The 11,978-nt window shown below is 35.1% G+C and overlaps 1 protein-coding gene and 1 pseudogene across 2 annotated transcripts; one reads left to right on the forward strand and one right to left on the reverse strand.

Annotated features, from left to right (window-relative positions):
* The first annotated feature begins 999 nt into the window (after window positions 1-999).
* On the forward strand, window positions 1,000-7,113 carry LOC122310238 (annotated as a pseudogene).
* Window positions 6,974-11,379, reverse strand: LOC122311155 (serine carboxypeptidase-like 34). 2 transcript variants are annotated; one of them, XM_043125587.1, is made up of 10 exons: window positions 10,992-11,379; window positions 9,262-9,372; window positions 9,084-9,179; window positions 8,898-8,990; window positions 8,688-8,776; window positions 8,235-8,531; window positions 7,920-8,065; window positions 7,688-7,780; window positions 7,455-7,560; window positions 6,974-7,327 (listed from the first exon to the last, which is right to left on the reverse strand). In XM_043125587.1, the coding sequence occupies exons 1-10, from the start codon at window positions 11,278-11,280 to the stop codon at window positions 7,178-7,180; spliced, it is 1,470 nt and encodes a 489-aa protein (XP_042981521.1). In that variant the 5' UTR covers window positions 11,281-11,379; the 3' UTR covers window positions 6,974-7,177. The 2 variants fall into 2 exon arrangements, with proteins under 2 accessions (XP_042981521.1, XP_042981522.1); XM_043125588.1 differs by lacking the exon at window positions 6,974-7,327 and having other exon boundaries at window positions 7,474-7,617.
* Between the last annotated feature and the right edge of the window lie 599 nt (window positions 11,380-11,978).

The following is an 11,978-nucleotide window of genomic DNA, read 5'->3' on the forward strand; positions in this document are numbered from 1 at the left end:
GAGACGTTACTTCTTCTATTTGTGAAATGTCCTATTGTTTGAATTCTTTGACATCAAAGTAGCTAGTTGCTAAATATAGCACGTTTGCCCATCAAATCCGTCTCAGATTGGATACGAATGATCATCTATTTAGGAAAGGTTTTAGGACTGCAGGGGAAGGAAAGTCACCACTTTCAACTTTTTGCGATAATTTTGCTGGACACACTTTGGAGAAAACGAAATGATATCGTCCACAACAATATTGGTTTCTCTTTGGAAGGCCTCAAAAAACAACTATTCATAATTTACTGAAACTACAAGGAAGCATGGGCAAGAAGAACATATCATAAAATCCTGGAACTAAATTGGATCCCTCCTCCCATAGGAACTCAAAGTGTTTCTTTCGATGCAGCGATAAGAGATAATTTTTCAGTTGCCTCATCAATTCAAAGAAATCACCTAGGAGAAATTCAGGAGATTATAACTAAAAAAATCAATACTCGTATTCTGTTGGTAGCCGAAGCTTCTGTAGCTCTGCTTATCATCCGTATGGCAAGTAATTTGGGGGGAAAATAATAATAGAAGGCAATGCTCAATCCGTCTTATCAGCAAAACTCAACTCTATTCTAGTCAATCTATTCGATTATTGCAGATATCTGTCAGATTTTAAAAGATCATTATGACTGGACATTTATTAAAATTTATCGATCTCAAAATTGGTGTACACACTTAGTGATGCAATAGATAGCAATCAACCTAGTATTTGGAAACTTACCCTTAGATTCAATTCCGCAATGCCTTGTGTATCTTGACAGTGGTAAAGATCCTTGGCAAACTTTGTATTTTTCCTCTATTAATATATCTTAAGCTTGATTAGGAAGAAATAAAAAACATTCCCTTTTTCTCCTATCGTCTCTCTCTCTCTCTCGCTCTGTCTCTCACACACGCACAATGGAGGCCTTTTATGGGTTCTCTTAGCCCTGCCTTAGGACTGTTTTCTTCGTAATTATACAAGGAAACATGGTGTGGGAATCTGTGACAATTGAGCAGCAGACCGAGAAGACCAAGGTTGCACTCATCAGAATTGGCACCCGTGGAAGGTACCCTTCAGCTCCTCTGTGCCTTCTCCAACTTTCAGAATGTAGCTTTAACTTTCTATACAGAGAACTCACACCGCACACCTGCCGGATTGGTTCTTTTTTTGTTTTTTTATTTTCTGCTAACGTAAAACGCGCGTTTTGTTACGTTCATTGCATATCCTCTTCTTTCTCCTTTCTTTGGATGATACGAGCCTCATAAATTAAAAATAAAACAAAAAAAAGATTTTTGAAAGAAAATAACCCAATTAAAAGATTTCCTTCCACTTTTCGATTTTTCTGTTGAAGCCCCATCCCAGAGGACACAAATCTCTTCCCCACTTTCTCCTCTGCTTCTGGAATCTTGCACGGAGCGTCTCAGACTCAAAACCTTTGATATCAACTTTCTTCTCCATTACCTAAACATGCTCATAGCTTTCTGTAAATCCTTTATTCTGGTAATTGATGGCAGCTTTGCCTTTTTTGGTTATACAGTTTAGAAAATATGTGTCGTTAGTTAAATAAAATATTATTATAATATAATTTTTTAATATCAATTTTATTTTAAAATTTAAAAAAATTAAATTATTTATTATATTTTATATAAAAATTTGAGAAAGTTATAATAATTATATGAGATGAAATAAGATGAGACAGTTTGATTTTGTATAAGGAAACCACCCCTAAATGCCAACATATAACATAAAAACCACACAAATGGGCAAATTCATACAGGTAGAAGCTAGATTCTTCACTTAAATGAACTCAAATCAACTGAAAATGGACCCAGTAACGAAAAAAAAGAAGCAGAGGTTTAGTTCTTTCAACATACCAAAAGAATACCCCGAACAAAATAAGAAGACGGAATTCTATTTTTGGGGCATTATTTATGTTTCGATGATCAAGGAAAATGATAACCTTGAGAACTGAAGTTTTCCCTCTGCGCACCTTCAAAAGTTTAGGTATGGGATTTTCTTGAGAAAGAGGAAAGGTAGTACAACAGATAAAATATAATTTTTTTAGTTCTGGTTGTAGAAGTAAATAGGAGATAGGACTATCATTTTCCCAAAATCCGTGCTCATAAAATCTCGGTCTTCAAGATTGGGACTGGACAGGAACCGTGACGTGGCTCCCTGACCGGGTTTGCCATGTACACGAGTGTGCAGTGTGCTTTGTAGAGCCGGCCTTCAAGTAGCTTTTTTTATTTTTTTTTAATTTTTAATTTTAAATTTTTATGTCAATTATTCATTTTGTCCATGATTGAATTGTAATGACGAATATTTATTTGTTGGTGTGATGGTTTCGTTGTTGTTTTTTTCTCCTCCTCTCTCTGTCTTTTAGGTTTATTTTAATTCACCATTTAGGAGGTGATTCTAACATAAACTCTCAACATCTTTTTTTTTCTTCTTCTTCCTTTTTTTTTTTTTGTGGGACAGGGTGGGTGGCAGTGGCTGAAGTTTGGTTCTTAAAACTTGGGTGTTTATATGAGACTGTCCATGCATGAATCTGTGTTTGGTTGTTGAATGTAGTGGTTGAGTATGTATGGCACAAGAGGTGGTGGCTGGGTTAGTGGGTTGGGTAAAACAGAAGCCTAAAGGTAATGGTAGATGTATAAAAAAGTAGGAATAGCTGTCGCTAAATCAAAATGTATGAAAAGTAGAAATACAAGATGGCATCATAGATCTGCAGACATCGAGCATCTGCAATCTGTAGAATTTCAGACAAAAACAGAGTTCCCTGTGACATATACGGCTTTGCTTTGAATGTTGTATGGGCTTTCTACTTGCCCTTTTTCTAGTCGATTGTCTCATAGTTGGTTTATCAAACTTACTGTACTAGTGTTTGTGCATAAACGATGTGTCTTCTCATCTTTGAAGAAAGGAAATTTTATGCTTATATATCAATAATGGGAGGAGAAAGCAACAAATTATTTATATTTTTCCACAATAATGACATATTCTCAAAATTTGCTTCATTTCTACTAATGCATAGTAGGTTATGTGTTTTTCTTCCTTTGTTGTTTTTGCAATTCTTATACTGGTGATTCTTTTGAGGGGTGTTACATATATTCTTTTATATGCAGGACATGCTCAGGCTTATGAGACAGGAGATAAACTCATGGCAACGCATTCAGAACTGGGTGAAGAGGGGGCAATACAGATGGTAATAATAAAAACAACTGGCAATAATATACTAAGCCACCACTTGCAGACATGGGTGTGAAGGGCTTCTTCATGAAGGAAATTGACGAGGCGCTCATAAATTGTGAAATTGACATTGCTGTCCACTCAATGAAAGATGTTCCAACTTACTTACCAGAGAAGGCAATTTTACCATGTAACCTTCAGTGTGAGGATGTGAGAGATGCGTTTATTTCCTTGAATGCTGCTTCGGTAGCAGATCTCCCAGCTAGGAGCATTGTTGGTACTGCTTTGCTGAGAAGAAAGTCGCAATTACTCCATAAATATCATCTCTCAATATAAGTTAGTATACTATTTCTGTGCTCTATGCATATCTTGATTGAACCATATAGTCAATTTGATGTTATTGCATTAACTTGAGGTCTGAAAATGGCCATCTGGTTTGTTGTAGTCAGCCTGATTGCATTGTAACTCTAGTTCTATGGCAGGAGTGTTAGACAAACCACCAATAATCAGTTGTTACAGTCTTACAGAGACACGTATTGTTTAAACTTAGCACGACAATTTGTATTAACTTTTTTTTCCAAACATTCACTAGTAAGTGATTATTTTTTGTGTTGCTTAGACACTTGGAGGTGATTAATTAATTTTTTATTTTGCATACCATGGTGGCTGTTATTAATGCTATATGTAGGAGTATCTTAATGGGGAGTTAGATGTTATATGGATTAATTGGATCTAAATTGAGTGGCAATGCTGCATGGGTTTCCTATATTAAAGCTATTGAACATGGAATCTATGAAGATGGACTCTGTTAGTGCGTGGATTTTTGGATGAATATGAGTTAGCATTCTTCTTCCCCTCCTGTAAGTGGTTGGTTTTTCTTGTTGGATGCCCCTTACCCCTACACATGTTTACCTCAATGGCGATATTGTGTTGGTAGTGTTTGTTGCATTCAGATCTTTATTTTCTCAGGGCACCATTAGTTCATCTACTTCCCATCTATACTCTTGAATCCCCTTTATATTGTTTAGTAAAATTCCCTCTTTTCCCTTAATGATACAATTGCATCTAGACTTTATTATTGTTTTGGAAAAATTACATTCTTCACTTACAAAATACTACCTATTTTTTATTGCACCCAAAACTACAAAAAAAAACTCAATTTGCGTCCTAGGCTTCTATGTTTTTCAATTTGCGATTAAAATATGACTGTTAGGATGTACTAAAAATTGGGCGCGTGACATACTCTTATTGATAAGATTTTAGTTAATGGTGAAAATTGAAAAATATTGGTAGTTAGGTTGTGTTTAGTTTGAGATGAGTTGTGAATAGTAGGTTGGCTACGTTTAGATGTTGAGATGAGTTGAGTTGTGAATAGTAGTATTTTGTGGGGGTCCCATTGAGATAGGTTTAATTTCTTTAGGTTGAGATGGGTTTAACTTTTTAGGTTGAGATGGGTGAAGTAGGTTGAGATGACTTTTAACTTTTTATGAGAAGTTAAAAAAGTAGTGGGTCCCATCAATGATTGGTTTGAGATGAGTTGTGATGGTTGCAAATTGAAACTTTTGTCTTTTAAGGTGCAAAGTGAAAAAAGATGGTAATTTGTGTGGGTGAATAGTGTAACTCCCCATATTTTTTCTCAAATGTTTTAGCATTTTACAATTTTTGTGTCCTTTTATTAATTTTTTTTTGCTTTGGGTTAACTTCAACTTCTAGGGGCTGGAAAATTTTTGTGGCAATGTCCAAACACGTTTGAGAAAGCTAAATGAGGGTGCAGTTCAAGCAACATTGTTGGCGCTAGCTGGTCTTATATGCATATCTATGACAGAAAATGTGACCTTGATTCTTTCAGCTGATGAAATGCTTCCAGCAGTTGCTCAAGGGGCAATTGGGATTGCCTGTAGAAGCAATGATGATAAGATGGTATGTTTATTTGCACTCTTGCCTAAGTTACTGGTTTTAGTGATTTTGATGATCATGCCAACAGTTGAGCAAGATATTTTTTTATAAGTAATGTAAAGTTGACCAAGATATTTCATATCCTATGAGCATAACTTCTGACTTTGGCCACAAAATATTATTTCTTGACTTTAGGCAAATGTTATGACTTCATGGTCAATTAGTGGTAAGTGTAACACATAACATTTAAATTTGTGAGCAAATAAAATCAATTAGCCTGGTTGGATTAAGTGGCTTGGAGGAATTTAATTCCTGAAGTGTGAATCATATTTGACGATATCTAATATGGCCTGAATATTGGATATTGAGATAGGAAATTGTGTGAGGGAATATTGCAGCCGCAATACAGGTTATGAATGGGAAAATGGGAGCCACAAAATCTGTGGAATGCAAAATTTACATTAAAACTGAAATTTTTAAATGTTTTTATGGTTGGGGTTTCTCAATTTAAGTAGTGTGTGGTCATTCATGTACAAGCAAAGACAAATATTGTTGTTCCGGGATGAGTAGAGGCATAATCTCCTGAAAATGGTGTTCGTCTTGATTCGACATGCATACAGTGTTAGTATAATTTATGCTGCTGAGGAGTGAGGGGCACATGCATTCTAAGACCCCAGTCAAAAAATATGCTGATATGGAGTGCTTCTTATTCTATTTATGTTGGAGCAATATGTGCGTTTTCATATCAGCAATAATGCTGCTAATGCTTTTGTCAATGTGTTTTTGTTTTGTTTTGTTTTGGTAGGTATTTGTAGTATGAATAATTATATTTGTTCAAATACTTTACAACCCATTTTACAATAACCAATGTGATAGTGTCACTTCATAGCATATTTTTGATATCAACCAATCACGTACCACCAAGTTACTTGTATCTCTTTTGCACAATTAAAGAATCGGAAGTGATTTCATAAATCAATGGAACTGCTAGTTTGTTTTCTTTAGAGGTTGGGCCTTGGTCTTGGTGGTGTGCTCTCTGCAGGTCTAAAGTTGGAATCCTCTTGGGTGCATGCAATTTATAGGGGCCATCAAACTGGGGGAGTTTCCTCTTGAATTAACTGAGGTGCACCCTCAAGACTAGTTTGGACTTTGTTCTTGGACACCGGTGCCAATAAAAAAAGTACTAAGGTATTTTTAGTTTGGATATAAAATTTTACATAACCGCCCTTTATTGAAAACAGAGTTATAAAATGATATGGAAAAGGGTAACATGTGTTATTTATTACTCCATGTTATATATTTAGATCTCTAACTTAATTTCAAGATTTATGTTGTTCTCAAGCATTACCTTATAGCAGTCGTCGGAAATATTTCATTCTGCCTCTTGGAACCACTCTTTTTACTATTGTTAGTTTTCCCTGGCAGGCTAATTACATAATCTCATTGAATCATAAGGAAACAAGAGTACTTCCTCATGAGTACTTGCAGTTGCCTTTGAGAGGGCCTTTCTCAACACTTTAAATGGATCTTGCCGCACTCCTATTGCTGGATATGCTTACAAGGATGAGGATGGCAATTGCTTATTTAAAGAGTTTGGTAGCTTCCCCAGATGGAACCCATGGTATGGGCATCTTTTCTCAGTGAGGATATTTTACTCATTTTGTCTCCATTCAAGGAGTAATATTCTTTAATGCTGCAATTTTTTTTCTCTGTCCCTACTGTAGTACTGGAAACATCTAGAAAAGGCCTATATGCTCATGAAGATATGGTTATGATGGGAAAAAGATGCTGGCAACGAGCTTCTTTTGCGGGCTGCTCGATCCTAGCTTTTTAGGTTTAGTAAAGTAGGATAGACCGTTGAGGAAGGAGAGAAAATAAGTCAAAGGCTTCATGTTTAAACTTTAGGTGATTGCTTCCAATGAGCTTATTAGTCCTTGGAGCTCATGTTTGTTGTAACTTTCATATTCACTGTATACTAGATATTGACAAATCAATGCAGATAGTGTTGGACTTTCTTTTCTGATGTGATAATACAGGAAGAAAAAACTTGAAGCAGTGTGAACTAGCTAGCTAGCAATATCAAAATGGTGCAGATGGCAGTTTCTGATTGGCCAAGAAGTGTGTAACCAGTTGGAGAGACTGTTTAGGTGCAAGAACTGGAACTTCATGACCCGCACCTCTGATGGTTACAAACATAATCCCATCATACACAACTGTCCAACCGCCAACCTGTTCAATCCAACATACATACAAAACATTCCAGTCAAGCGTATGTGTTTCTATCTCCAAACATGAGAAAATTCTTGAAATTAATATACTTTTTCTATAAGTAAAAAAAAACAAGAACTAAATTTACCTGCTGATTGTTGTACCAGGGAGTCCAATCTTCAAGAATACGCAATCCAAGCTTTCTCAATGCGTATCTGGTCGAGGTTACTGGTACTCTTCCATCTGTATCTCCACTGCCAAAGGAATAAATATTCTTTGCATTTTAGACCATACATATGAAGTAGCTTGTACTGCATGGCCACAAACTAGTAAATAGTTAAGAGTGTTGAATGAATAATGTACACAACATTTTTGGATTACCTATAAATCCAAATGCGGAGACCCCCATCGACAAGTTTTTTAATTGTGGGAAGAATTGAGGTTGGTGCATCCTTCCACAACGTGATGGTCAGGCTGTACATCATAAAATAATTAATACAGATTAGCTCATACCTGGCTAGCCAATACAAATGGTAATATTATACTTACCTTCACATGTTCATGATTTTTTTGTTTTTTTCATGATATATGCATGGATTTATACAATATGTACCTGCATTGAATCCACGGATAGGGAATTTTGGTAACATTGGCATGCAATGCTTCTTGAACATCTTGCCTATTAAAATACTCTGTAGCGTATGTTTGTGAACAAGGGTCGTAACCTGCCCGTGATCTGATCATCTTGTACCACCCATCCTATAATGCAATAAAAAATTCTCTAGAAAAATCATAATGTTCTTATATTAACAGTCCTCAAGATCATATCATCTTGCTTTCTTATATTTTTGTAACTGTTTGATAGGATTATTTTCTAGAATCATAATTACTGTACTGCACGACCAAGTGAAGGATTGAGAGAACTTACGAATTTAGAAAAGTGATGGGGAGAGATACCATGGATCGAAGGGTACTGCTGCCTTGTGATGTTGCTACTATTGTTTCCAACGCAAGTAGGAGTGTACAAGCTATACATGTCAATAATATTATAGACTTGGTAGTACTCCTCCATAGCCTTATCGCAGTCAATGGATGAGTTTTCTTGGCTGAAGTTGCACTTGCTCTTAATTTCATGGTACAAGCGATCGGATATCACCGCATGATCCCATGCATAATCGATCATTCCCGTCTGATCTGTTTCGTCGTCTATCGCCGCATTGCCAATCTGCATTTTACATCATGATCAGGAGCCGGCCAGTGTTTAATTAATTATGCTAGCTAGCTAGATATATATCGTACGTAAGTGATTATTGATGATACACATGCATGCATCATACATATAATTATTGTCCTGTATGTTCTTTCTTGGAAGTATGCTCACCATGAATCCTTTGAAGTTTATGTAGTTTTGCTTTGATGCTTTCTTATTTCCCTCGAAAACAAGCTCAGAAAGTTGTGGAACATAATGTCCTGAAACATAAATAACGATAAGGACATAACATCGGCAATGTTAATGACTAAAATCTACTATATTTTACATTAAATGAATACCATCTATGCATGATTCCTGTCTGGAGAAGATTTTAATTACCTGCATAGCTTTCTCCAGCAATGTAGAATTCATGAGACTTGAACTGTGGGAATCTTCGAAACCAGTTTAATAGGAAAGTATACGAGTCTTTAGCTATCAAATCAAGAGCCATGCATCAGAACTGGAAAAGCAACTTCTCATGAGGATGGGATGTAAAAATGGTATATCTATATGGCAATGAATTACCTGTAACAGTGTCGCCAAGTTCGTTGATATCACTACTAGTATTGGTGTAGGAAAACCCAACTCCAACAGGAGATTCAACAAACAATAAATTGGCAGCTGTAAAAAAACACAAGGAGTAGTATTAATATAATTTGTATAAGCTGTTAGTCTCAAAGCAAGCTAGCTGCTCGATACCAACCTGTGTTCCATGAGTATGGGTTGAACTTTAGCTTTGGTTTGCTTCCATTTTCAGGGAAGAAAGGACCCAGCTCCCCTGCTTCTCCAAACCCTATGGATGAACACCCAGGACCTGAAATTTTATAGATTAATTACGAGAATATACATATATACATGATTAATACACTTCTTTGAAAATCAACCGGATCGATCATGATCATGTATTGAATTACTCTACTGCCTTCCAAAACAGGAAAAATATTATTTTTAAATTACCACGATCAATTGACCAACCATTAATGCATGTGAGTTACACGATAGGATTAGCTTTTTCACGCACTACAACCTAAATGTTTTCCAAAAGTCATTTTCGTAGTAAAAATCTTTTTAAAAAAGATCTTGATTTTTTGGGACGAAAATTTTTATCTAGCGAGGGATTCGAATATATATTTACACATGCATAAATACATATACAATATATATGTATATATATATATATATAATAAATGGTTCAAGGTTTTCCATGTCTATTTTTTGATACAGGAGGTGGGAGGTTTCGAATCTAAAGTTTTTCCATTTGGAGAACCGAGTCATATGCCATCAGGTCATTAAACTCTTGATATTTTTCAGGTTTTTCCTCCCCTTTCTTCTTGTAGTGTGATTTATTTTCCATATGTGGAATATATGGTTGTCTACAGATTTATGGACCAGTTAATAATTAGGCCATCCAAAAGGTTAGGTTTCTAGTATCTCAAGTATTATGATTTATTGTGAGGGTAGTCCCAATTGCTTGAACGTGGTCTCATCTTCATGATTAAAATAGTGTTCAGGAACATTGTAATCAAAAATATTAATCGTAGCATGCATGTATGCAGGGTTTGCCAGCCTAGCTATATATATTGAATTAGATAAACATGGTAGTTAATACACCTAAATATTCTACGTTGCTTTCAACGATTTTGTATATTTTTTGTTCCGTAAAGTGAAGAAGAAACCGATCATCTATATAAATATGCTACATGTAAATACATGTACATGAGAAATGATAGATGTAGTCGTGAGCGTGCAAACAACATGTAATCATTTTAAAAAAAAGTGAATAAATATGAGACTCATGTGAAAAAAAAATTAATTTTTTAATTATAAATTCTACTCTTTTTCGAAATGACTGCACAGCACTTGTGCAGTCCACAACTATATGTAACATTACTCTCTCTATATATATAATGTCTCCATAGACGATCCATGTGTACTGCTAATTTTGTGGTTCTGATAATTAAGATGTTTAATTGCTTATTATATTATTTTATGCATTTGAACTTAATCAAGTAGATTCATGATTGATCATGATTTGAACATCTCGATCGTTCGAAACTTCATTTTCTTTGACCTTTAAATTATATATTTATATTTATATATGGATAAAGAAGGATAACCATATGCGTACGCGCGGAGTTATGATGACAGCAACGGAAACTAATAGACGAATGATAATTAATAGTAATGAGCTAATAACGACAACAGGTGATGAAAGAGAGAGCTTACCTAATTAACAAACATATTTATGGGAAGAGATTAATATTAATAATTTATATTATATATTAATATATATATATACACATAAACACAATATATATTAGATATATATGGGATGATTATATATCTACAACAAAGAAAAAAGAAATTATAAAGGCTTCCATAAATTAAATTAAATTTGAATGAATACACACACACACACACACACACACATACCTCCATTTAGCCAGAGTAGAACAGGTTTTCCTTCTGGTTTGTCTGTTGCTTCAAAAAACCAGTAGAAGAGTGCTCTTCCGTGAGTTTGATTTACAGTAACATATCCTGCATATTGCTTGAAGTTCACCAAAGGCTGGCCTGGAAGTCCATCCACTCTGTCTGCTTCTTGTTGGGCCAAGCTTTCATCAGTATAAGCTGGCTCAGATCTTGCTGAAGTTTTTGTACATGAACTGATAATTACAAGCAAAAGAAAAAGGAAGAAATTCAGAGAGAATGGAGAGAAAGCCATTAGGACCACCTCTTTCGGCCTTATCCTCTCTCTCTCTCTCTCTCTCAAAATGAACACTTAGAAACACACAAGGAACCTGCAGACTGAATGGTTTAAATAGGAAAAAATTGGAAGGCACATATATAGGAATCATATATATGATTATATATATTGCTGTCAATATCTTTATTTAATATGAAAGATCCATTCCATTCCATACATAAATCATGATGATGACTTTATTCCACATAGCCGTGGAAGCATTTTGTTTTGGAAGTATGCTTTTGCCAATATATGCTCGGAATTTTTGCCCACTCTTTGCGCCCACTGATATGATTGGCCAAAATATTATTTTATATTAAAAAAAGCGATGTAGCCATTACATTAATGGAGTGCACATAGACTACACAAAAGTGACTCTATCTAATTTTCAACCCATATTTGAAATTGTTGCTTCTATTAAAAATAAAGGGACCATTTGACTTCTAGAACTTGAAATTATAGTGCCTTTATGTAGAAGGAAGTGATCCTTTTTCTTTTAAATCCACGGCTAGCTTGCGATTTTTGGCTTCATGGAGTAGTACTTATATCATATCAAATCAAAAGGACGATATATATCTGCGGTCTGTCTAGTCAATATAATGCTTAATTTGCATGGAAATCCTTCAAACACATGCACCAGCTTAATGAATGTTATGAATTAATGTCCCGATCTGTAG

The sequence above is a fragment of the Carya illinoinensis genome, chromosome 5, assembly GCF_018687715.1.
Source record: "Carya illinoinensis cultivar Pawnee chromosome 5, C.illinoinensisPawnee_v1, whole genome shotgun sequence".
In the NCBI taxonomy this organism is placed as follows: Eukaryota; Viridiplantae; Streptophyta; class Magnoliopsida; order Fagales; family Juglandaceae; genus Carya; species Carya illinoinensis.